Genomic DNA, 26,607 nt, shown 5'->3' with positions numbered 1-26,607 from the left:
CTTCCTTCCTCAGACCACAGCTAGTCCCCCACCTCAACTGTGCTGCCCAACAGCTCTGACAGCTCCAAATGGCGGGGCTCCCACTCACCTTCTGCACTCCCTAGTCCTCACAAGGTGAAAGCCGCTGATGTATAACATGTTCCCCCTCCGAACAGGTTCACTAATTTCCATTTTGAAGTCAAAAGAAGCAAATACATCCAAGTACTCAACCAAAATAACATTTATTTAGCATCTACTAAACGGCAGACAATAAGCCAGACATCAGGGACCTCGAGAGAGATGGCAGACACAGTCCCCAGCCCGAGGAACTCCCAGGCTAAAGGGGGAAATGAACACCACTACCTACCTCCAGCTGCTATGATCAACGATGTGTACAAGTGTGCGTGGCTGTGACAGTGAAGGGGCAGCTACTGAGACCACAGAGAGGGCTTTCCAGGAGAGGATTTTTGTGAAGAATCAAAATTAAAGATAAAGAGGCAGATGGGAACAGGAGGGCATCTAGCAAGCACTGACAGCACGTGTACCAGGCAAGAGACAGAGTGATGCACGGTATACCAGGACACGAAGCAAGAGTGGTTGGTGTGGCTGGAGATGGTCGGGCCCGAGAGCAGAAGATGAGGCTGGAGAGGCAGGTAGGGGCCAAACGGTGAACTACAGATTGTGTCTTACGCTGAAGTCATCTATACTACCTCCCTCTCTCAGAGTTCTACAGGAACCGAACATTGTAGCTTTAGAGTAAAATACATGTACATACATGTGTAGTATTTCTCATTATGTAACTTTAAGTCAAATTCTCTTTTAACACTTAAACTACTACATATTCTTGATGTTGCAAAAGGCTAAGGCATCATCACTGTAGGAGGTTCACACATCTAAGTAAACCTATTAACTAAGAGAGCCAGTCTGAACCTTTTGCTTTAAACACAGACCCTAAAGCCAAGGTTGAAGTTCGGTTTTTCTATGTAATAGTGTATTTGTCTATAATTATTCAGGAATGCATATTGTTTAAACCTCCCCACCTTTCAGGAAGTTGCAAAAGAAGAACTTTAATTTGTTCAGCCTCTTCCTTTTAAATTTATATACAGTATCTGTGATTTTTCTCAACTGGATTTTAGAAACCTTATTGGCAACTACTTGACAAAAATGACAATCAGGATAAAACTTTGTTTTAAACAAATCCTCGATCCATCAAATAGCATTCCATTCCTCCAAATAGCGAATTCCCTTAAGCACCAAAATAAATTATTTATAAAATCTGACTTTAAGAAAATGCATCCTATATAAACTAAGCAATTCCTTTACCTCATAAATTTCATTACCTCATAAAATTGGTTATGTGTGCCCTTGGGGAGACTCAGTGGTATATCACAAAGTTACAGGACACCTGGCCCATGCTTCTGGGGGCTTCAGTGTTACTCAAAGATTATGGAGAGGAAGAGCCTTTATTTTTACATTAAAACTAAAAGAAATGGTAAAAAGTAGAACACAAAATTAGCATGTAATTTTAGATCAAAAAGGAGACTTCAAAGAAATTTATAGATGATTCCAGGCTGTATTCCAGATTTGGGGGCATATGAGCTCACTTCTCTTTTTCCTTACTAATAAAAGATTTTGAAGAGCAGGATAGTGACCACTTCACAGCCAACTTCTTTGAGGACTCATGGTCACAAATGCTCCTTTCTCCAGGAGCATCTCTAAAGGGATACTTTTAATATGCATGAGCTCACAGAGGACCAGTTCTTTATCTGTATGTACACATAACCCACTTCGTAAGATGCATGCAGTATTTCATTGTAAAAGACATGGCTTTGTGTTTAAAAGGGCTGCTGAAATACTTTTTAAAACTAGAGTTAAAAAAACAAACAAATTAGTCTGAGTTAATACATTATCCCAACTTTGAAAGACAGAGACTATGCAGTCCTAGCTTCCTGCTGGTGAGTCGCCAGTGAGGCAGGGAGAAAAGCGGCTTAAATGGCCATGTCCTGGTAGACACTGCTTCATTCCTTTTTCCTTAGCTCTTGTCCCAAACAGGAATGGATGCCAGATTCCCCAAATGATAGAAGAATTCCTAAATAACCATTACCCAGATTCCAGGACCATAATGACAATTGCTCCTGCTTCCTGGTTTTTGGATACTGCAGTTCCTAGATGACCTTTTAAGTCTAGTAGGTCAACTACTCTACCAAACTAGACATCTAACTGGCCCCTGATCTGTCTTTATTTCTATTATCCTACTTTCCAGAGAATTAATGCCTTTTCTTTCATCCATTCTGACCTAGCCGTTTCCCCATGTTCTTTGTGTCCTATGACTGAGCTGGTTCTCTCGCTCTCATCTCACTTTAGAAACAACAACATGGCTTGATTCCAAGGGAAATTCAACTTCCTGCAGCCATTGTTCTCAAGAGTGTGGCATATTAAAAATACTTCATACTCCATGAAGTGAAATAACAGTCCTAAAGACGAAGTCACTCAGCTTATCCAAGTGGTTTCTTACTGCACAGCACAAACATGAAAATAACCTTCTGAAGAGAATTTAAAACATTTTAAGAGATGCTGTTCACCCAGTAATCAGAATCAGGACACCGCAGGTAAATGGAAAATTTGACAAAAGCTGCTGATATACAGTGTTTAAATTTCAAACTTCATTCATTGTATGTGTCACACATTTCTTTCATCTGCTTAAACCACACTTCAGAAAAGGTAGGACCATGTCCCTAATTGGAAGTAACTCAACTAAAAGCTTTGGTGTTGTTGCAGAACTCCTACATGATCAACGTGACTGCGATGTGGTTTGGCGAAGGGCCCCTGAGGAAGAGAAGCCGAGTGCCACACCCGCGGCCACCTCTGCTTTTCAGGTCCATCAGCGCTAGCAGCCTACGTGGGGACCTCGGCCTGGGACCAGCCAAGCCAAGTCTGGCTTCTGTGGTGATTGAGAGCTGACCCGTATCCAGAGGGAGGTCTGTCTATTTTAGAATCAGAACAGAACATGACCTGCTCCAGGAACACAGGACTGGTGGTGGGGTTGGGAAGACTAATTTGAAAGTGCTAAACAAAGGTGAAGACAATAATATCAATACTAAGGAACAAAACGACTATGACTCTGGGTGCACTTGAGCTCATCGAAAAACTAAAAAATATATTTTTTTCCTACGAATTTATATGACCTTCCTGCCCAAGTACAGAATTTGATGCCTGATGATCACTTTAACAGATCTCACCAAATGCACCAAAATGAGAAAAGGCCAGACCTAAATTTTATCCAAGCATAGGGGATGCATATAGTCTCTGTTCTAGGGGTACATGAATAATGGCCTGATTTTACAAGTTTAAAAAACTACATTTAAAAAAATAATAAATAAAGTAAAATAAAAAACTATATTTTAGCATATATATTTTAGTAATAAAACTTGTTTACCCTTTAAATGATAATTGGTTTTAAAGCTTTGGTAACAAAGCAGTGAACAAGCACTTTTCTTTAATGTCTGAAAAGATGAGACTGCTCACAGAGAACTAGCTAAATATACCAGGATCTTATCCCTCTTTAAATTATCTGTTAATGTTTATAATTGCAATGATCTTCATACCTTTTATGAAATACTTTACAATTATTGTACTTTATTTTCAAGAAGCAATAAGAATACAATCTAGGATTATTAACTCAATGATAATATTTTAATAGCGGCTGGAGTATTTCAACTTAGGAAAAAAATGATTTCTTTTCCATTAGAAACATGCTTTAGGGCTCAGTTTGCAGTCAAGACTCTCAAAGGTATTTTATCATCTGTTTACAGCAAATATTTTTTACCAGGAATTTTCTTTTGGATGGTTTATTTATTTATTTTTGGCCACACTGCACGGCATGAGGAATCTTAGTTCCCCAACCAGGGATCGAACCCGCGCCCCCCGCATTGCAAGCACGAAGTCTCAACCACTGGACCGCCAGGGAAGTCCCTTGGATGGTTTAAATCTGCATAAATACTTATACAGCAACTTAAAATATTCTCATATGAAATAACACTAAAATATCATTTCGGAGTTCTCAAACAATATAACTACTACTTTTTCAATACCACTGTCTGTCCAGGGCTGCAAAGTTTGTACTTTGTACATAAAGGAGACTTGATACTGCTCACCGCACCCGCCTCCCCGCCACAAATAAAACCCCAGCAACAAAATATCTCTTGGTAATGGAAGAGCTGGGTCAGAAACACTGGACATTTTTAACATAAGGAAAATGCTAAGCTACAATATCTGGGGTTAAAAATCAAAGAACAAAAGAAGAAAAACTGTTAAAAAAAAAAAAAGTAATACCAAAAGTAAAATTTGAAAAGGAGCTGTAAAGCAGGGTTACAGGGGAAGGAATTAAATGCAAACACGAGGGCACCAAGTTTAGAATCCAGGAATCCAAGCAAGGGTCTAAGAGAAGATTTGCTTTCATAGAGCAACATTCGTATTTTGCAAAATTTAGTCAAAACTTGAAAAGTTTAAACATCTATCTGTATCTGTATTTTAAACCAGATACTTAAAAAAAAAAATCTACGATTAAGAGTTATATAACATTAAAAGACAGGTGCAGAAAGTAAGACCAGCAAACAGGAGGTTAATCTTGAGACCTCGGTGCACAGAGACCTGTTTAATGAGGCCCCGTGACAGACACCACACCCCCCACGGAGTAACAGGCAGTGGAGCAGCCCCTGGAAAGCTTAGCTGTCAACACTGCTCCTGCGATGGAAGCAAAGAAGCATTTGCTTAAGTGACAGATTTCTTGGATTTTGTGGATCATCAGCCAGAACAGTTGCTCCATATAATCAACATCAGAGTTGAACCCCATCGAGGTCTTGTAACTAATTATAGTTAACATTTACCGAGCTCTTACCAGGTGCCACTTCTATTTCAAATGCTTTACATGTATTATTTCATCTCATCCTCACAGCAATACTGTAAAGGAAGCACTGTTCTTTCCCTCATTTTACATAGGAGGAAACGGAGCAATTAAGCAGCTTTTAGTTGGGATCCACCTCTAGATCTGTCTTCCTTCAGAGCCCCACCTCTTACCTACTGTAAAAGGTATATAAAGTAAAAATAAAACATTTCTGCTAGTTAACAGTAAGTATTCTAAAATGACACGGTCATGTATGAGGTGACGGTGCGCTCACAGTAAAATATTTCATGGCTTAAGCACACACACACACGCACACGCTTATCAAATGGCTTGTATACACCTCAACCATGTAAATGTACAAAACTCCTGTGGTGAAAAATTATTCATGCTATTCAAAGTGTCTTCAAATAGGAGATTAGAATATGCTCCTAGTCTATAACCAGAATTACTTTTTATTAAGCACAAAACTAATCATCAGAAATGCTAAAATGCAAAATGAAAGAACTTCTTACTCTTTGCTCCAAAAAAAAAAAAAAAGAATAAAAAGTTGTTAGATGGTTTTCATTCTAGTGAACTGGTTTCGTCCGATGAGACTGCCCTGAGTCAGGAGCCAGGAACTGCGGAATGTCTCTGCCACCAACTTGCTGTCTTCAGTTTATAGAAACCACTTTCTTTTCAGCACCTCAGTTTCCTCACCTACCAAATGGGAATACTATCTGTTCTGTCAGGTTTCATTAAATTGAAGTGAATGCTTGGTAATGGTAACAGTAATGAGACTACATCTATATAGGGAATTATTACTAATTGGGTGCTGGGGTGGTGGATGCTATTTAATTAGGGGAGTTGGGGGGAGGGGTGTGCAGAGGTACTGTTAACTATCTCAAACTACTATCAAACCTGATTCAGTCTCTGAGTCTCATAACCACCCTGGAAATAAGTAGGACAAGTATTGTTAGACAGATGGGAAAGGGTTAGGTGGCTATGTGGCTAGTTAGGGACAGAGCCCAGAAGACAATTTTCCCCACTCCCAGTCCAGTGTTTTTTGATCACTGTTTTTTTTTTTTCCCTCTGCCGACTCAGAGGTGTAGCCCAGTGCTGAGGAAGGACGGAGCAAGGACAACAGAGAAATCTTCATTCTGAGGAAATCTAACAAGGGTGCGAACATCCTGAACCGATGAACTAGAGAAAACAAGTCTCTTTGTGGACCTGAAGCTTGGAGTTTATGGAATCGACCCACGTACCTTGATTTCTGGGAGCTGCATAACTTCAGGAAAGACCTCGATGCAGTTGGAGTGAGCGATCACCGTGTGCATGCGCCTGCAATTCATGATCGTTGTCGGGACGGCCTTCAGTTTATTCCCACTGATGTCAATTTCTTCAAGTTCTTCCAGCTTTGCCATTTTACTGAAAGAGAGAAAATCCAAGGGTGGGCAGGTCACAAAGTAATTATAAGGAAATTTAGAAAGAAAATAATAGATAATGAGAACCAAAAGGTAATTTACTATGACTGAAGATTCTTTAAAGATTCACTTGCACTAGTCATTTTAACAGACAAGTTTTTCACTACTGTTTTTGAGTATCAAAGTATTTTGATACCTCCTTTCTTGTTACAAAACAAAAACTCTTAACTTCAGCTCTTTGAATTGGCAACAAGAAGAAAAATGGACATCCTTTTCCTATGAAAACTCTGTGTGTGAATTGAGTTATCCTGACAACAATCACTTTACTATGTAGCTTAGTCTGAACTCCAGTGAAAATCCTACCCAAATGGGTCAAAAGCTGGCATTAATCTAATCTATGTGCTTTAAAAGTGTGAGAGTATTATTTCTTCGTATTGGCACTGAAACCTCAAGGGAATATATAGAGTAGAAAAGGGTATGGTTTATATGAAGATATGCTTTCTCCTGAAACCCCACTCCCCAAATTCCTTGGACATCCCTTGTGATAACAAGGTGGTCATGAGAAGCAGGATGCCGGAAGGTGATCTGGATCATCTCTCGACCTCTGGCAATGCCCAAATTCAATCTGGACCCAAAAGAAATTTCTCTCAACTCCTGCTAAACACCTACAAAGAAAGAATCTTTCTCATCTTACCTTAATAACAAGTCCTAATGTAATTTAACACTTTTGTTTAAGAATGTCTTGTATTGTTCAATCTTAACCTATAATGTAGAATTACTATTTAATTACATTAATCAATAATTACAGTAACTCAATAAAGAAAAACTCCAGAATTAGGGTTTCTTATATTTTCTGTAAAGCTGGAGGGAAAAAACCCTCTGCCTCTACAAACCTATAATGCATCTATCACTCCTCTGGCCCTTTTCCCACCACTTGTGAAGGTGGAATCTAACAAGTGCAGGATTCCCAGTGAGTGCGACTCAAACTTACAATCTAAATCATTTAGTTTAGAGTTATTGGTATCTCCTCTCCTTGCTGTGGTTTCATTTGTCACAATAAACCTTTTAAAAAATTTAGCAAGAAACACTTTATTGCTTTTCTTTCTGTTTTCTCTCAAAAATAAAGGTTACCTTATTTGCTTCCTTGAAAATAAATATATGCCGAAGATACAAGAACTAAGTTTTTATCTTATGAAATCAGATCTTTTAATATCATAAACATTCAACATGGTATTAGGATATGCTACAAACAACACTGTATGCACAGACTGTGAAGTAATCCATCTGTGATAGCCTGCATTTGTAAGATTATCATTTGAATATGTTGTCATCATATTGTGAGAAGAAATGTGGAGAAACCAATGAGTAACAGGCACGAAAAAAGATTGAGAGTATAGACATCAGGTCCAAGAAAGAAAATATATCAAAGAAGTTTCTATCCCTCAGCATAGAAAGGAGGTGGTCAAAAAAAATTCTCTGTAGTTAGGGTGATTACTACTGGCATGGGTCAGTGGGGGATACCCTCAGAATTTGAGCTGATGATCATTTCTCCTGCTGGCCTTAGTCATTCACCATCAAATGAGGACCATGAGCCCTTTCAGAGATATTATTGTTATGTGAGGACTATGTTTTCTTCCAAAAATAACATCTCATTCCACAGTAAAAGAAAAGTACATTAAAAGAAAAAAAAAAGAAAGAAAGAAAAGCTTAATCAGTAACATCAAATGAGGGGGAAAAAGTAAAGAAATAAATGTATACTACAAAAATAGAGTAATACTTGAAGTCAATGCATATTTGGGCCTCCCTCCTTTAGTAAGGGTTTCAACAGACTGGTATCCTTGATGCTAGCAGAGGGAGGCTGTCCCCGTATTTTGCTTTGGCCCAGTGCTAAGTCGCAGTTAGCAGCAGAATACCAGAGGGGTTAGTGTTTGCTTCTTTGATGTCTGGGTGTGAGTTCTAAGACCTAACTTGTTAAAGCTTCACTCAAGGCAAGATACAATGCCACTGCTCCCCAAAATTAGAAATCAAAATTAAAATAGACTTAAAAGTAGAATTTTCTAAGAGCCATAAATTATTTGTAATGTCACAGTTTCTAAGAATGCACAGGCCACCATTGCTTTCTATACCATAAGCATAAATACAAAAGCTATTAGCTAATTAGAACCTTCAGGTTCCTAGTTTATGTTCTAATTCTCACACATCATACTAGGTTAATCATTTTTTTTTTTAATTTGACTGGTTAAAAGGAAGCAAAAGAAAAAATATACCTGCTAGATGACATGCCTTATTTCAAAATCATAAGAACATTCTAGCAATTGGGTCCTTGGATACATTCATATTAGAAAAATGAACACACCTCTCTTTAGGGGAATGCTGACAATGGCTTATATAAAAGACACTGTGAATAAGAATCAGGAGGAACAAGCTTTACATTATCTGGGAAATAAACATGTTAGTTTTTGCCTTTCCATCTATGAATCCATTTTCAGAAATGCAATGAAGGATGTCACTCTGTAATCTTCTTTTACCTTGCTGGAAAACTCTGAAGTCGGTTATAGGCCATGTGAAGAATCTTCAGATGGGGGTGCCCTGTTAACAAGGGTACACATTTATCTGTGAGGTTGTTATTTGTCAAATACAACTCCTGTAAGACGCTGTTTGTCTCTTCAGAAAGTGTGGCTGGAGGAAGGGTTTCCAGTTTGTTTGCAGATGCATTCAGGAATCTCAGGCTACAATGACAAAAATGCAACAGAATCCCACTGATAAGCCACAGGTCTAGTCCAGAATCTTCAACAAACCTAGAATTTTTCTGATTGATAACTGGCATATTAGAAACTGGGTTTAGAAACATGAATCTAAAGGTAGGTCTTGGCATGGAAGCAACCTAAATGTCCATCGACAGAGCAATGGATAAAGAAGATGTGGTACATATGTATACAATGGAATATTACCTAGCCATAAAAAAGAATCAAATAATACCATTTGCAGGAACATGGATGGACCTAGAGATTGTCATACTGAGTGAAGTAAGTCAGACAGAGAAAGAGAAACATCGTATGATATCACTTATATGCGGAATCTAAAAAGAAATGATACAAATGAACGTATTTACAAAATAGAAACGGACTCACAGACTTAGAGAATGAACTTATGGTTACCGGGAGGAAGGGTGGAGGGAAGGGATAGTCAGGGAGTTTGGGATTGACATGTACACACTGCTGTATTTAAAAAGGATAACCAACAAGGACCTACTGTATAGCACAGGGAACTCTGCTCAATGTTATGTGGCAGCCTGGATGGGAGGGGAGTCTGGGGGAGAACAGATACATCTATATGTAGGGCTGAGTTGCTTTGTGCACCTGAAACTATCACAACGTTGTTAATTGGCTATACTCCAATATAAAATAAAAAGTTTAAAACAAAAAAAAGATAGGTCTTGGCTTTGGCAGGCATACAGATATGTGACTCCACTGTCCATCATGAACACAGTAGCTATCTGTATGTGTTAACTACAAAGAGAAATCAATTTTTATGGAAGCACAAAGGTGAGAGAAAGTGATTAATTTTATAGCTGGTGGGGAGTCGAAGGGATAGTGATAAGATAAAATTAATATTCTGTCTTAAGAAAGAGAAAAACAATTGCCTATTTTAAAATAAAAGAGCTCTTATAGTAATAAAATAATTAGACATTAGATCACAATACAACTAAATCACATAGTGACTAAGTCCTTTTCAGTATGATGCCCGAACCATATTTTACTGACATATATTCACAACTGCAAGGGATAATTTACTCCGTAGTAAAATAATGTAATACTATGTAGTAGTGAAAATGAAGAACAACTACATGTATCAATAGGATGAATCTCACAGATATAATATTGAGTTAAAGAAGCCAGATACCAGAGGATACACTGCATGATTCCCTAATTATAGAGTTCAGAATCAGGCAAAACTTATCTGTGGTATTAGAAGTCAGGGAAGGGAAGCAGTGTCTAGGAGACAGCTTCTAATTTTTCCAATATGATAACATTCTGGTTCTTGATCTGAGTGCTGGTCACATGAGTGTGTTCACTTTGAGAAAATTTATCAAGTGCTACAGTTACGATATGGTCCCTTTTCTGTATCTATATTATACGTCAATAAAATTTACATTAAAACAAGATGTATATGCTACCAGTTATCCAAATGATAGAGTGAACAATAGCTAAACTATGAAGAATGTTTTTACACCTGAGATAACTAAAACTGTCAAAAACTGTGTAATTCCTTCCATAGTTATTGTGAAACACAGATAAATGCAAAATGCAAAGCTGGGGAACTGAAACAGAATCCCTGCTGCGATCAGGTTCCAAATCACTGGAAAGGGAGAGAGGGACAGAGCAGGAACTGTGCACGGCTCAGCAGACAACCCTGCTGCTTCACAGTGGATCTCCACCACGTGTGTCCCACAGTGAAGCTGCAGTGACCCGAGCGTGGAGAACATCCAGCCCACAGGACTCACCTGCCATGGTTGCCAAGGTCAAAGCTGACTTGTCCCCCACCCCTTACCTAGAACTACCCTGTTAATGAACTGCCTTTCTCGTTTCAAAACCACCCAGGTTTGAAATGTTCAGCATTCAATTCAGGACTATTTTACCATATGTTAGTAAAAAAGAATAAAATCTTCCTTAAAAAGGAAGACTCTGGAATACCAGGTACAGTTATTTTTAATCTTGGATAAAAAGAAAGCTTTGTATTCGGGCGTCATCACCAAAACTGTCATCCCAAGCCCTCAGTCCACTAACTTAATACTCTCCAATCTTGCGACCTCCACACACTTACACACACACGGCCCAACTCCACTACTTATCTAAGGAAAAGCAGCTTCCCCAAAATAGAACATTTTCCATTAAAGAAACATGTATTCCGTTGACATTAAAAAAAAAAAGGAAGTTAGAAAAGGCTGTACAAAAAAAAAAAGAAAAGAAAAAGTCTGTACAGACCATAAATAGTCATGGGAAATTATAGTCGTGTGTGCTACAGAGAAGAAAATAAAGGTCATTCATGCAGTTTCTGAAATGGTTTTGACATAGGACAGAAACCCCTTCCAGCACCATAGTTCTTTAAAGTACTTTTACCAGTCTCATTTGTATCACCTGACTTAAATACCCTGTTAAGATTTCTTCAGTATAGAATTAGAAAAAATTAAAATGCATTGCCCTAAAACATCTTGCAATGGGGTTGGCTGGGAAACTCTGACAATCTCATTAAAATACAATTCTCTAGGAAATATGTAGTTATAGATACATGAAAAGAAAAGAAAGAAATTAACTCATGAATATTTGCATATTTTTAGGCCAGAAAAAGAGGGAAAGTTGCTTTGAAAGGAAAAAAGACTGACTAGTGAATGCTCACCTAGAAAACTGCAAAAGGGACTTTAAAAACGCCTTACAACATCTGATGAAGGGAAGAGAGGGATTTCCAAAAAGACTTGTCCCCTCATCTTGTTGAAATTTGCCTGTATTGAAGTTTATACTCTTTATGGGAAACGGGGGGGGGGGGAATCCTGCACCCTCCACTCCAGGAAATGAAACTAAGTTGAAACTACATGGGCTGGTTCCAAAGGATTTAGTTTGAATTGAATAAAGCCTGACTGAATCATCGTGTTAGTTAACGGTCAAAGAGCAAACAATTGGGCTAAAAACATTTTTGATTATAATAGTCTCCGGGAAATTAAATTCAATACCAATCCTTTTAAAAATAAAATACCTGTCCCACAACCTCACGTTTCAGCAGGAGGCAAATTAAGTTGGTTTAATCGTCTGGGTGTTGTATTTCCATCAGAATGAGCAACTACTTTAATTTTGCAAAATTTCTCCAGTATGGGTAACGATTTTACTCAATAAATATGGTGTATAACCCCACCCCCTGCTTTCAAAGCCTCCCCAAAACTAAATTCCTAAAGCACTGAGTTTGGTCTCAACTCAGTATGATATGAGAGAACTTCCTCAAGCTTTTCCCTTATAGGTTTTTGTAATAACTCTATAAAAGACTTGTTTAATGTGCCATGAGAGTTTCATCATAGAACCCTCTTCACTATGCAACCCTCTTACAATCATTAGAGAAAAGCAGTAACATATCACTTTTTCTCATTTGTAAAGTGCTCTCTAGAGACCACAGCTCTTTCCTATTTCCTGTTTCACTTGATTCTCCCAACATCCCAGAGATGCCCCCCTTATATTTCACAGAAGACAAACTGAAGCTGAGAAAAGTCAAATTACCTGGCTGTTGTTAAATAGTGATTAGTGTCAGAGCCAGAAATAAACCCAGATCTCACCAATCTCAGAGTCCACTATTTCCTACAAAATTCAACTGATAAAAACAGTAATAATAAAACTTTCCTGAGGACATTTTCATAGGCCTTCTCCAAAAAAGCTGGAGGCCAAGCAGGGCACCTGCTGGGTAGTGTGAAGACCACATGTGCACAGCGCTTCAAACTCCATTCCTAAAATAACTTAATAAATAGCACAGTACTCAAAAACTTTTCTTAGCAGGAAGTGCAAACCTTGTAGAGAAAAGACTCACATACAACTCCTGCCCTGAAACATTTGGAAAGTTGCCCATGACAGCAGTGAGACAAATCCACTTCTTGCTTCTTGAGCAATTACTCTCTTCTTCCCTGGCACATTCTGTTCCGTCTGTTCTAGCTCATCTAGGTTTTTTTGTTTTGTTTTTGTTTTTCAGTAATTCCCAGCACACCCTTAACTTTTACAGCCAAATTCTGTCCTGAAACAAAGCACAGGATTTGGTACCACAACAGGTCTACCTATTTGCAGGCATACCAGGCATTCTGCATTCAAATGATTTTTCTGCACATCAGTACTGGGACTTGTAAGTCTATTGAAAATGCAAAAGGTTAAGACCCTAAGCACAGCAAAATTCTTTGACTTTTATACAACTCCCTGATTTCTGGCCCCCAAAATCTTCCAGAGGTGCCAAACAAAATGCTCTAAATTCCTTATCATTTGCCCATACAACACAACGCTTTTGACAATTTCATCTATTGATATCTTCAGAAGACTGATAGCTCTTAAAGCAGGGGCTTTCAAACTTTTCATTAATGGCAACCAAGAGTACAAAATACATTTTACATGACCACCCAGTACAGATGCGACATATACATGTGTAAATGAAACAAAAGTTTCTTGAAACAATACTTAACCTTACTCTATCTTACACTGATATTTTCTATGCCATTTTTTTAAGTGCTGGTAGAAACCCACTAAATTACTACACCTCACTTATCAGTTTGAAAAAAGGACGCCTATTATTCATTGTCTAGCAACATCACATAACAGTGAGGATTGCATGTGAAGAGAAAGTGCGTACGTATAGCCTAACAGAACTCACACACTATTATTTTGAAAGATCTGAAAATCTGCCTGGCTTGGGCAGTAAAGATCATAAGCCTACAGGGCAAAGGAACAAAGGTTACACAGACGTATGAACCGTTGAACAAGAACTCGAAAAGAATTAATTTTAAAAATTAAGTATAATTAATTAAGAATTAGTTAACATTGATGTAACACTATAAATTAATCTAGAGATATCCTAATTTCATCAATTATACCACTGATGTTCTCTATCTGGTCCAGAATCCAATTTAGGATCGCACATTCCATTTCCTTATCATGCCTCATTTGTCTCCTCTAATCAGTCTTAATTTAGATTTGTTTGATGTTTTATCATCATTAGAATTTAGAATATTGTGATGCATTTCTGGCAAAAACACATAGAAGTGATGTTGTGCCTTTATTCCTGAAGGTATGTGATGCTCAACTTCAACTCCCAGATATTCTTATTAAGTAGGTCAGCGTAAGTCTTCAAAAATCTATAGAATTAAGAATTCTGATGATTGGCCAAGTTGAGTCAGTAGAACTGAGATAAGGGCCAGAAATCTGCATGTTTAGTAAGTAATCTAGGGGATTCTGAACACACTCTGAGAAACACTATTTTATGTCACTACGGCTCTCAAAACATCAGAACTTCCCAAGATAGCTCTCTTCCCTCAGGAAAAATAGTGTAGGCATAACTTAGCTCTTCAAAATGCCAGAAATATCTATCTTTGCCAAAAGCCACCAGTTGTCATGGTTAATCGATCACGCTCTCCCAAATTTTCTATTCCCTTTTAGTCCCCTTGATATTTACACATATTCTGTCTGAGTCACTAAAACTTATGGTCTGTAATGTGACTAATACTCTGGGGATATTTTAATAATTACCATGTACTTCATTTGTACATACACTCTCCCCATTCCCATCCCCTGAAAATACCTTGTTCTGTTCCAACCAAGGATAAAAACAGACCCTAATCCCCACCCACAGTAGGAATCTATAACTCTCCTCTAAAGGGCCCATTGTGACTGACCTCATCACGAACAGCTCTCTGGCCATGATGTGAGAGTGCATATGTGAAATGGACAGGGAACCAGCCACTGCCGAGATTTCAGAAAGGACAGAAGGATGGCAGCACCTCATCCCTCCAACCTGGTGACCCACGGGGAATATCTACTCCCACTCTTGCCCATCTGTTGATGAAAACCGATTATCTGAAACTCTTTTGGGGGTTTCCATCAAGAAAATTCTCAACTCTAAGCAAAAAGGGATAAAATGAGAGATCTAGGCCGGTAAGATCCAGATTAGAATACTTGCCAGTTCCCCTCACAGAACCAAATCCTGCCCTGACCGCAAGATACAAAATCACAGTCAACATCTCAGCAAATATGGTCTAACATATTTTACATCTGTCTATAGTTTTTGAGCTGCCAGTCAAAAGAAACAAAACTCAAAGAAGAATATGGAGCGTAAACTCCAATTGTATTAAATTGTTGATTCAGGTCATAAGAATTTTAATAAAATCGGTCTGAAGTTTTCAGAGGAAGATAAAGATATCACTAAAAGTCATCTAATTTAAAGTAGATTCCCCTCTCTTATCTGGTTACCTGCTACCAGGTAAAGCAGATTAAAATATACCATTCTAAAGCTGTAATATCTCAGAGACAATATTATATAATCAAAACCATGACACTGTGTTTTAGCAGAAAGATTCAGAGCTAAAGAAATCTCCTTAGAAAGAGAGTTTAAGTTCAGCCTTTTGCTGTGTCCAATAAAACATGTTTTTCTGACAGTTCTCATGAAGCTTCCAAGCACAAGTTCTACTGAGAGAACAAACAAAACCATTTTTAACTTATGAAGACTTGTATTCAGGCCTTTTCCTCAGTTATATAACCAAACACAGAACTGGTAACAATAATTTATTACCACACAAAAAAAAAAAGGAAAAAGAAAAAGTGAGCATCTATATATTTTTTAAGATTTGTATTATGGAGCAAACGGAATGGAAGGAGAATTGAAGCAGTTTCATTACTGCCTGGGGCTATCTGCCAAACACAAAGCCCTGTATTATACAACAAAGTGCTGTTCTTCATACCAGGAGCCTAAATTAAAAGCAATCCTATCATTTTCCTTCTCCTTTACCCTCTCAACCCCACCTTTTATTACAGTTTATTGTGCAGTCATTTTAAGCTCAGCATTAGGTTGTAAGCTCCTTGAGGGTAAAACCGATGTTAGTCATTTTTCAATTCCCTGCAGTACCCAGCACAGTGACTTAAACTTACAAGGTCAGTAAGACATTGGCCATCCTGAACCATGTAAATGAAAACAAATCACAACTGAAACCACCTGCAAAGAGCTTGTGAAGATTCTTTCCTAAAAAACCCTCTTTTAATACTAAAAAGCCCTCTTTTAATATTTTAAGCTTCATGTTTTCTAGGTTGGCCTGCTCCCACAATAGTCAGTAGTAGTTTATTCCTTCCCCTCAAGCTAATCAAACCAAATATAGCTCTACATTTTCCTGAATGTAAATTATGCCTCGATTAAAAAAATTTTTTTTTAATTTAGAAAGAGAAAACCTCAGTTATTTAGGTTTTGGAAAGGGTATAAATAGAAAAAGTATTATCCCTTTAAGAAGCAGTAAATAGTTTGGTAAAGCATAGGGAATAGAGTCAATATTTTTATCATAACTCTGTATGATGTGTAATCTATAGAAATATCAAATCACTATGTTGTCTACCTTAAATTAATATAATATTGTAAAAGTCGACTACATTTCAATTTTTAAAAGTTCTATCTTTCTTGTCTTCCAACAAGTGAAATAATACAAGAATGTTGTTCAAAAAAGATCTCATCGACTTTACCCCACCCTCTTTATAACCCTATCTGCCTGAGAGAACCAAACCTCTTAACCTTTCTGACTCAGAGTCATGACAATAAGGTCAGTTGCTACACGAGGCTGGAGATGAGGTTATTGCATTGCTTGGAAAACAAAGGCACTGGAATATGCCTTCTTGGAAAAGTTTCTTACTTCTGCCTCTTTTGGTCATTTGCTTTTCTCTCATAAAATAAAAGCAGGATGCTTGCTCTTTCTAATTCACTCAGCCCCTTACTCCAGCACTTTCCTGTGCTGGAAGGGCATCTGGCACGGCCTGCCCTCCTCCCAAGACCTACAGAGGCTGCCTACTTCCCCCGCACCAGCCCCTATTTTCCAAAATGCAGCTGGCTTTGGATAGGCCCATTTATTCAGACTAGGGTATTTCTGCCTAAATGCCTTTAGCTTACACTGTAGGCTCAGCTTATTCTGCTCTCCTTGATAGCAATGTTCCCTTTCAGTGGCTCAATTCAGGTCCTAAATTTTCCATACTGCATGACCAGAAATATTCTAGTTCATACAATCACCCCTTTTCCAACATACAGATTCCATTGGGACTGTACAGTATAGACAACAAGGGAAAACCTGCGCAGGGCCACAAAGTCAACAGTCCACGCAGCGGTTCTTGACCCTGGGAGTCAGCAGAATTGCCTGTGGAACAATCTAAGTTAAAGTTGCCCCTCGCAACTGCTCATCTGAACATGAACACACAGTCTCCTGGACCACACTGTGAGCGACCTCAGGCACACATGGTCAGATCTGGCTGGCACCAGGGAGACTCAATGACTGCTTAGGGACGCCTCTAGAGAACAAAAAACATATTCAAGTGCCCCTTTAAAATAAAATTCTCAGAAATGAATAAAGAATGATTATTATCTATTGGAGAGTTTCAGCACTATTTACCTACTCTACTAGCCATGACCTTATAAGACTCAGATTCAAAAATGGTTTTAACTCACTCAAAGACTCCTAAAACCCGAATCCATCTCCCTTTTGGTTTCTACCGATTCAGTGTAGATCCCCCAGGAGAACAAGTGGATTCTCATCATAAAACTGCACCCAAATTTTCCCTAGTTAGCCTTATGAAAGAAAACACAAGGCTACAACATGACATAGAATTCTCCGCAGGGGAAGAAACCAAATCCCATAGTATTCATAACAATAAGAAACAGGTCTAGAGCTACCCATAGGCTGTGCATTGTCCTTTGATATGAATGCAAAAGCAAGAACAATTCTTTAAATTATCTTGAAATATTGTTCTTTTTGTCAGGGGAATGACTTAGCACCAGTCAATTACAATGTAACAATCCCATTTCCCCACAATTCCATTATTTCTCAATAATTATACCAGTAGGAATTCATTGTAACTTACATTAAGTACAGAGAATAAATTTTTTTTTAAATGAGGAAAACAAAGGAAAAGGAAAGGAATGCTGGACATGTTCTCTATCTTGATCTGGGTGATGGCTATGGGGTATATATGTATGTAGAAGTTCACTGAGCAGTATGCTCAAGAGTTGTACACTTTTTGACTGTAAGTTACATCTTGATAAAAAGATTTTTTTGAAAAAGGAACAGGAGAGAAAGAAAAAAATGCAAATCCAAGATCAAGGGTAGTATTTAAAATTCCTTAAATTTTTTACCTTTCATTAACCAAATATTTATTGAACATCTTAGAAAGGAACCCTCCTATACTGTTGATGGGAACAATTTCTTTAAATACTTAGTAAACAAGTCATTTAGAAAAATTCTCTTCGTTCAAAAAGAAAATAGTTTAAATGCAAGGGTAAACCTGTGGTAAAGATAAGACGATTGGTAAAAAAAAAAAAAAAAAAAAGTAAAACTCTAGGAAAATCTATCTCTGTCACCCAAAGTCATAAATATGTGAAAGCAAGAACAGAGAATCCTAAGGTAATTACACTAAGCCTAGAGCGGGCTGCACGAGTTTTGACCAGGCAGCAAACTTCCCACCCTTGTTTTTATAACGACACCTCCACAGCTCACGCTTACGCACAACTCAACCCACTTAAGGAATCAAAATTAAAGAAGCAGAGAAATTAAGAGACTCTCTAGGATATTCCTGCCTCTATTTCCTACAAAATGGTGACAGAAGTGGCTGGCAATACCATTTTCTTCATAAATCTAGGACAGATAGATAGTCACAAGGTCCACTTTAAATGGTCTGAGATCACCTAAGATAAGAATGCTAATTAGGGGGCATCTTACAAGTCGATGAACAACCAAAACAAAGCAGCAGCTTTACCTGTCGGCCTTCATCAGAAGGTTGGGTGGCAGCTCCAGGAGCTGGTTGTGCTGCACATCCAAGACCTCCACTGAGGTTCTTTCTAGCCTTTCGGGAAGCCTTGTCAGCTGGTTGTGTCCCGCCAGTAGTTTCCGGAGACTACTATTACAAAATAAGCTGTGCAAACAAGGACAAAGACAGAAGGAAACTTACTGAGAGCTCATTTGGGATGAAGTTTTCAAAATGAACAGGAGTAGGAAAAGACTTAAAATCATCTAAGAAACCTAAATTCATTCAGAGCAAGTGCAAATTCACTGTAACGTAAGCTCAAAGTTGGAGCTGTTCATACTTCAGTACTTTCCATACTTAAAAAAAAAAAAGGGGGCTGGGAAAAACTATGAAAAGGAATATTTAACAAAGCAGCTCTACTTAGTGAAAAAGAAAACGAGTTTCATAGAAGACACCAAAGGCAGCAGCCTAGTGTTGTTAGACTCACAAGGCAAACTGTGAAAGGCTGTAGGCTTCCCCAGGCAGGGATTACATTTGGTATCACCCTGGAACGCTGGGGGTTTTACCCACAATAGAATCTGAATAAACACAGTTGAGCAATTTTTACTTACAAGGTCAACATTCAGTAAGGATTCTTTTGTCCAGTTAAACTTTTACCAATGACAACTGAAAAAATGCTACATTTTCCTCAGTTGCATTTCACAATAATTATTTCTCTCTTTCCTCACTTCCCTAAATCTGTATATTTCTATTTTCTCTTTGGTTTAATCCTAGACCAAAGTAGGATTATATTCTCCCTCCTAAAGAGAATATAACTCACTCAATGCAGTATTTTCTTTTGAGCATCAAACAAGCTATTGGGAAGCTTGACTGAGTTTTTCTTCTATGGGTTATCAAAACTGCAACGAATGATGAATATGTGTTAATCTTATGTAAATCTGCTTTATGATCACTTAAGACCTCGTAGAGAATAAAGCAGGTCCTGGGCTAAACACAGAAATCTGGGGACTGTGGGAAAATCAGGTTATAATTTGCATCCGGATCACATTGGAATGAGAACTCATTTACACTGCTGTCAAAGAATGAGGCTTCCTCACCCACCTCCTGTTTCCCACCATTCTGACCTCACTGACATCCAAAGTTCTTAAATCACTCTATATTACAGCTGTAACTTTATTCACTTTAAGTATCAAAACTAGATTCTTTGTTCACAAAGATGCTAGCAACCTGTCTCAACACTGTGACACCATGGGCCCCCATTAAAGATATACCTGACTTTGCAGGTTTAGATGTTAATGAGACAAGACAATCTGTCCAGGACTGTCATTCAGTCACAGCTATCACAGGGCCCAGTCTCTGTAACGCTCACTTCAACCTAATAATTCAGGATTTGGTCCACCCATTTTACTGTCTTGCTGGGCCTGGTATACAATTTAGAATTCTTAGAGAGTAGAATGGGATTATTTCTCTCTCTCTCACACACACACACTTCACCCTTACATAGACAGATAACTGAAAGACAGGTTACAAAATCTTTATCTTCATTTTTCCAGATAAGAAAGGAGATTTGATAACTGTAGGATGAGTATAAATGCTAGTGACTGGATTTGTTCAATCCTTTTGGATACTATGAATTAAAATAATTAAAATAGCTTCTTTTCCTTTCAGTACAGCTCCACTGCTAAACATGAATTTCTGTTTTCTCAGACCCTTCACACACATCACCTAGACAAACAAAGCTTGAATGTTAAACCAACTTCTAACGAATCACTGTCTTGGCCTGGATATTAGATCAATGATAGGGCCGATACAAAGTTTGCAACTAAACAACACCATAAATGAGAAAACATGTATTGTTTTTGTCCCATGTGTTAAAAACACAGACATACACAAAAACAAACACTGTTTAAATTTTTTGACAAGACAGCGTTTGGATTTGCTTTGAATAAGCATTTGTTTAGATCCCAAAAAAGTCAGTACCAATGCAGAGCAAATCAAAGATTAATTAACTCTGGGGAAAACTGGGTAAGATATCAGTTATCTTGTATTTACTTAATTGTTGGTTTATTTATATAATATCTTTGTTGTAGCGTACAGTGACACAGAGGCCTTAGACTCCAACATGCTATATGTGTTAAACTGGGGAGGTCAAAGTAGGGAAGGGAAAAACAGAAAGATAAAAGTACAAGATTTTTTTTTAACAAATTATTTTTCCTCATTAGTAGTAGTAGCCTGTTTCCTTTTTTGCTGTTTGTCTTCTAAAAGGGTCTCTCTCTCTCTCCCCCTCCTTCACACACACACACACACACACACACAGACACACACACACACACATCTGTCCACGGGGCACATCACCAAAGTCCTTTTGATAATGGTGACGGGCTACACTGGGTCACCTAAATGCTCACTCAACATAAAACTCTAAAGCAAAAAGCATTTTCAAATGGACTGAATTTACAGGTATAACATATGGCTGAGAAACAAAGTAAAATCAACTGAGCTTTCCAGGGATTGAAAATGTAAATCGATTTCTTCCACAAGAGCTAGACTCCAACACAATGTTATCCAACAGAAATACCATGCAAGCCACATACATAATTTAAAACTTTTTAGTAGTCACATTTAAAGAAGTGAAAAGAAACAGGTAAATTAGTTTTTACAGTACACTTTTTATTTGACCCAATATATCCAAAATACTATTTTAACATGTAATTAATATACAATATTATTGACATATTTTGCATCCAGTGTATATTTTATACTTCAACACTTCTCAGTTAGGACTAGTCACGTTTTAAGTGCTCAAAAGCCCCTCAGCTAATGGCTACTGGCTGTCATAGTGGACAACTGAACTCTGACACATTTATTGGGCTTACTAAGCAGGTGTATTTCATGATCCTTGTCCTTTACAAGAGAACAGAGAAATACATACGATCATAAACCTTTAGAGATCGTATATCTAAGTTTACTCCAAAATAGTGATATATTTCTACAATTTTTCATTGATATATTTTACTATATATGGTTAAAAATAGGGCTTCCCTGGTGGCGCAGTGGTTGAGAGTCCGCCTGCCGATGCAGGGGACACGGGTTCGTGCCCCGGTCTGGGAAGATCCCACATGCCGCGGAGCGGCTGGTCCCATGAGCCATGGCCACTGAGGCTGCGCGTCCGGAGCCTGTGCTCCGCAACGGGAGAGGCCACAGCAGTGAGAGGCCCATGTACCGCAAAAAAAAAAAAAAAAAGATAAATAAATAAACAAACAAACAAACAAACGACTTACTCTGTTCAGTGACTGGCTGAGAATAGTGGAAATACCTAGACCTGAGTCGTGGCAACCACTAGGCACAAGTGGCTATTTAAATTTAAATTAATTAAAATTAAATAAAATTTAATATTCAGTTCCTTGGTCACACTGTCCACATTTCAACAGTCACATGTGGCTAGTGGACATGTGGCTAGTGGACACTGTAGAGAAGAGCACAGACACAGACTATTTCAATCATCACAGAAAGTTCTTCAGGACAGCAGTGGGATAGACTACTCTTCTGGTTATTAATTGCATGACTAGTCACTAACAGTCCAATAATATTTTATGCCACAATTAGCCAACTTGAAGATATTTGTCTCAATCTATGGATACCAGATATCATCATGTGGTTGCTTTACAATCTTGCCATTAAAGTGAATATTATGAAATAAAAATAATAACACGTTAAGAGAGAGAAGGAACGAGAAGTTCTTCGACCTACTCCAAATTTCACACAAGAAAAACACAATCTAGTCTGCTTTTTCTGATTTAATGATCTAATAATCTTTTTTTTTTAGGGTTACATTCAAATAAAACCAAAAATTATTTGTGGGTAAGGTAGACATGTAAGACAATGGACAGAAGGCAAAGATTCTGAAAGAATTAAGATTACAGAGGTGAACAAATCATACTGTTTGCTGAGTCTCTGAACATTTCTTTTGGCTTATTTGAAAACTTCCACCAAGCATCAACTGTCACGTGGCTTTGCGAAGTCTGGCTCAGAGTCAAAGCCTTGGTCTACCCATCACTGCATGATAGAAAATTGTGCCTCGAAGGTACCAAGAGAGGTAAAAATACTAAATAAGGTTTTATTATTAGTTTTTTGGCCACGCGGTGTGGCATGTGGGATCTTAGTTCCCCAACCAGGATTGAGCTCATGCCCCCTGCACTGGGAGTGCAGACTCTTAACCACTGGACTGCCAGGGAAGTCCCTAAATAAGTTTTTGGAGCAAACTCTTTCAGGGGTTCATAATAACAAATTAAACACTGAATCTGCAATTTTTTCCATTGCTCATCTAACTGGAGATTCTCTAACTTAATCTGTAATACTCACCGTGCAGGAAGTTCACATATTTGATTATGGCCAATATCCAAAACTTCTAGCTTTCGGCTTTCACACACCCACTCAGGCACGTTTTCTAAACGGTTCCTAAATATAAGAATATACAATTCTTTTTGATTGGAATTTGGCTTAAAATATGGTTCAAAAGTCAAAATAATTATATAGCACAATAAAACTTCAAGTGAAATACCCAATTACAGTGAGTATAAATCAAAAGGATATGTGTATTCACTTTAATCTGAAGCAAGATGAGCTGTGATAAGGAATAAGAAATAAAGAAAGAGTAGCAAAGAACATAGTCACATCATCTGCATCATCTCTAAAGTCTAAAAAAAAGTCTGGTTCCCAGAATTACTATCCCAAAATGTCTATAAACCCATGTAAGCTTAGGGAGAAGATGTCTCATACTGGAAAACAAACAAACAAACACATATACACACACTTCCAGTTAAGGTAAATAGTCAAATGGTATAAAATAGTTTTATTTTCCAATTTGCATTTTTACCCTTAACATGAAAATTTTTCCTAACTCCAGAAGGTACCATGAGAGCAGTGCCATAGACAAATGGAAAGAAATGGCAGCAATGAAAAGATACACTGACCCTTAAGTTCAGAATTAATTACTTGAAAACATTTACTTATATATTTTTTACTTATATAATTTACTTATATAATTTTTTACTTATATAACATTTACTTATATAATTACTTCTGGTAATTATAATTACCAGAAACAAACTAAACCAATGGTAACTTAAATTGTTAAATGAATTGACCACGTCTTAGATAAATCTACTGTATTTGAATGTCTCCTTAGTCACAGATGGATCCTTAGTCACAGTCATAGCTTTTTACCTTCTTTTTAAAATATGTGAAATGACTAGGCACAAAAATCTAACATGGTATGTATGTTATGACTACAATCCTTTAAAAACAGATGAACAAGTCTGTGAAAAGTATGATGCTTGGAACAAGGATTATATTAGAGTAAAAGTTTTTGCTATTATATCAACTTTTCAACTAAAATATAGAAAAGAAGGCATTATTTTCTGTTTAGTGTTTATATAGGTGCACATGGTTCTGGCTTTGAAGCTCTACAGATTGACACACTTAATTACTTTATGGCACAGTAGTTAATCCCTAAAACATCTCAGTAAGATAGGTGAGTGAAAGTACCCTTCAGTATAAGCAACCTCACCATATAGCAATAAAATTCCTCTTAAGTGATAAAATAACCTAGAACTTTGAACTTGAGGAACTCTAAGAACCTAGTAAACACTATAATGAGTAACAGCTCAGTTCCTTCAGAGAACATAAATACACAAGAGAGGGTGAAATACCTAGAGCTATGTGAGGGGAAGCAGAGGTTTTTCTATGAGAATGTCCTACAGTTTGGGAGGTGCATTAGGCAGAGCACGTTACAGTAAAGATGCTGGACATGCGAGTTAAAAACAAGATGAATAGCATTTAAGTGCAGAATTCAGGGACCAGCAATGACATAAGAGTCTCCAATTCAGTCTCACTTAGGGGTTTCAATGGGAACCATTTGCCAATTATATACTATAAATAAAAGAAAAATAGATTCACTCTACGGCCAATTCTCTGGAATAAATCTGTTCAAGATATTTATATGCACCCATGTATGCAAACCCCACTCCTGTACTCTTATTTAAATGCTGAAGATAATAATATTCAAGGCTGACAGAAAAAAAAAAAGAACTTAGGTAGTGTCTGACTTAAAATTCATTAAACAAAACTGTCTGACATGAATTTAGTAGGAAATGTATGAAGCTCTACTCATAAAGGATTTTATAATTATAAATTTCTAATAAAACTAATTGTAATCATTCTCACATCCGCTAAATTCTGACACATTCTGACATAATTATGATTGAGAATATTATTAAAATATCTAGGTTTGTGCACTTTCATGACTAAAGGCAAATTCTGCACCTGACAAATCACATATCAGTTGTATCAGATTTTACACACTGACATGAGTTAACAGTTGTCACGCTGACAGGGCCACATGCTCCCACGTACTGTGGTCATTCAGAAAAGTCTTGGTTGCTACCTTTGGAATTAAGTTAAAAGTGAGTTTCAATTTAGTGTGTTGAGATTATGAAAGTCTAATTTGTGCAAATACATGCTTTGGGCCTTCAGGAAAAAGTTTACTACAATATTTGTGGGAACTAGAGTACACACGACACACTGTAGTAGTGAATTTGTATAACAGGTGCTCACAAATGAGCTGAGAAAAGTGAGCAGGTTGTATGGAAGTCTTACTTTGGCAGTCTCAGCCAGCACTTTTTAAGAGTTCTTAGTAAGGAGATGTATATACAAAACGGAGGCAAAAAATCAAAGAGCTATATAGCACAACATATATTTTTAATGAAATTAACATTTCAGAGAAAGACATGAAGATATGGTTAATATAATTAAAGAAGTACTGGACCTTCCAGCCATACAACCCTCAACTGACTAATCTTTCAAGCGTAAACCTGGCATTCAAACCGGTGTCCACATCAACATCTTGATTTTGCCGGTGTAAACTATAGTATACAAATGAAGTACATATTTTAACTGACAGACAGTTGCATGCATTTTTCAGAGGATAAGTATTCAACACTAGTGAATACCTTCAAGATACATAAAAAGTTCTTATGCCGAAGTTGAGACAGAATCATCTGAATAATTTTCAAGCAGACCCCAGAGTGCTCTAGGACTTGCTTTCTTACCTTGAAACATCCATGTAGGACAGATAATTCGGAACTGGGTAAACGTCAAGTTGGACAAGTTCTAGGAAGCAGAAAACAAAAACATTACCATTCAAGTGACACAGAGACTCTTTTTATATGTAGAATATCATTCTTGTGCTTTATTCTCCATGGTTTATTTAGGTTAGGAAATACAATACATCCATTTGTTTAACTTTGACACTACAGGAAAGTACAAAGAACTTCTAATTTAATCACAAGATCTTATTCAGAGACTGAAATAAATCACTCATTCTACTTTCCTACCTCTTTCTATCCACTTACTGTGGCACTCCTCTCGTTATGCATGCTAAATTTTATCTGGAAGATTAACTGTATGAATACCATTTTTTTTTAAACATTCGGCTTGACAAATATTTGTTCAGCACGTAGTAGTAAATACTTGTTTCCATTCAGTTGTCTGATGGGAGGGAATGGAAATCTTCACTTCAGCAAACATATGCCCATACGACCTTTTCTGTCTTAGAACTGCCATGGTTTCCAAATTCTAAGGAGGAGACCTTAGTAAATGAGTAAGACTCTTGCTTTGTGGTGTCCCTGTGGGTATGTAATTTGGGTGTCTCTTAAGGTGAGCTCCTTTGTTGGTGGAGCAGGAAATCTGAGACCCTGAATGGAGTCCGTAACAGACCTCCCTTTCACTTTCATTCTCCAGATTTGCTAGCTTAACAAGGGAGCCC

General features: G+C 37.6%; 1 protein-coding gene across 3 annotated transcripts in view; it reads right to left on the bottom strand.

The window, feature by feature from the left end:
* The window catches only part of PHLPP1 (PH domain and leucine rich repeat protein phosphatase 1), a 216,391-nt gene that overhangs the window by 26,795 nt on the left and 162,989 nt on the right, over positions 1-26,607 (bottom strand). For 2 of the 3 annotated variants that reach the window (XM_033837819.2, XM_019936387.3), the window contains 5 exons: positions 25,892-25,952; positions 23,145-23,240; positions 18,795-18,950; positions 8,811-9,011; positions 6,124-6,286 (listed from right to left, as the gene is read on the bottom strand). In XM_033837819.2, coding sequence (XP_033693710.1) covers positions 6,124-6,286; positions 8,811-9,011; positions 18,795-18,950; positions 23,145-23,240; positions 25,892-25,952 — 677 coding nt within the window. The remainder of the gene's footprint in view (positions 1-6,123; positions 6,287-8,810; positions 9,012-18,794; positions 18,951-23,144; positions 23,241-25,891; positions 25,953-26,607) is intronic. The other variant, XM_033837820.2, reaches the window with a different exon arrangement.

This window comes from Tursiops truncatus, chromosome 13 (genome assembly GCF_011762595.2).
Source record: "Tursiops truncatus isolate mTurTru1 chromosome 13, mTurTru1.mat.Y, whole genome shotgun sequence".
NCBI lineage: Eukaryota > Metazoa > Chordata > Mammalia > Artiodactyla > Delphinidae > Tursiops > Tursiops truncatus.
This window is presented reverse-complemented; position numbering and strand designations above follow the sequence as displayed.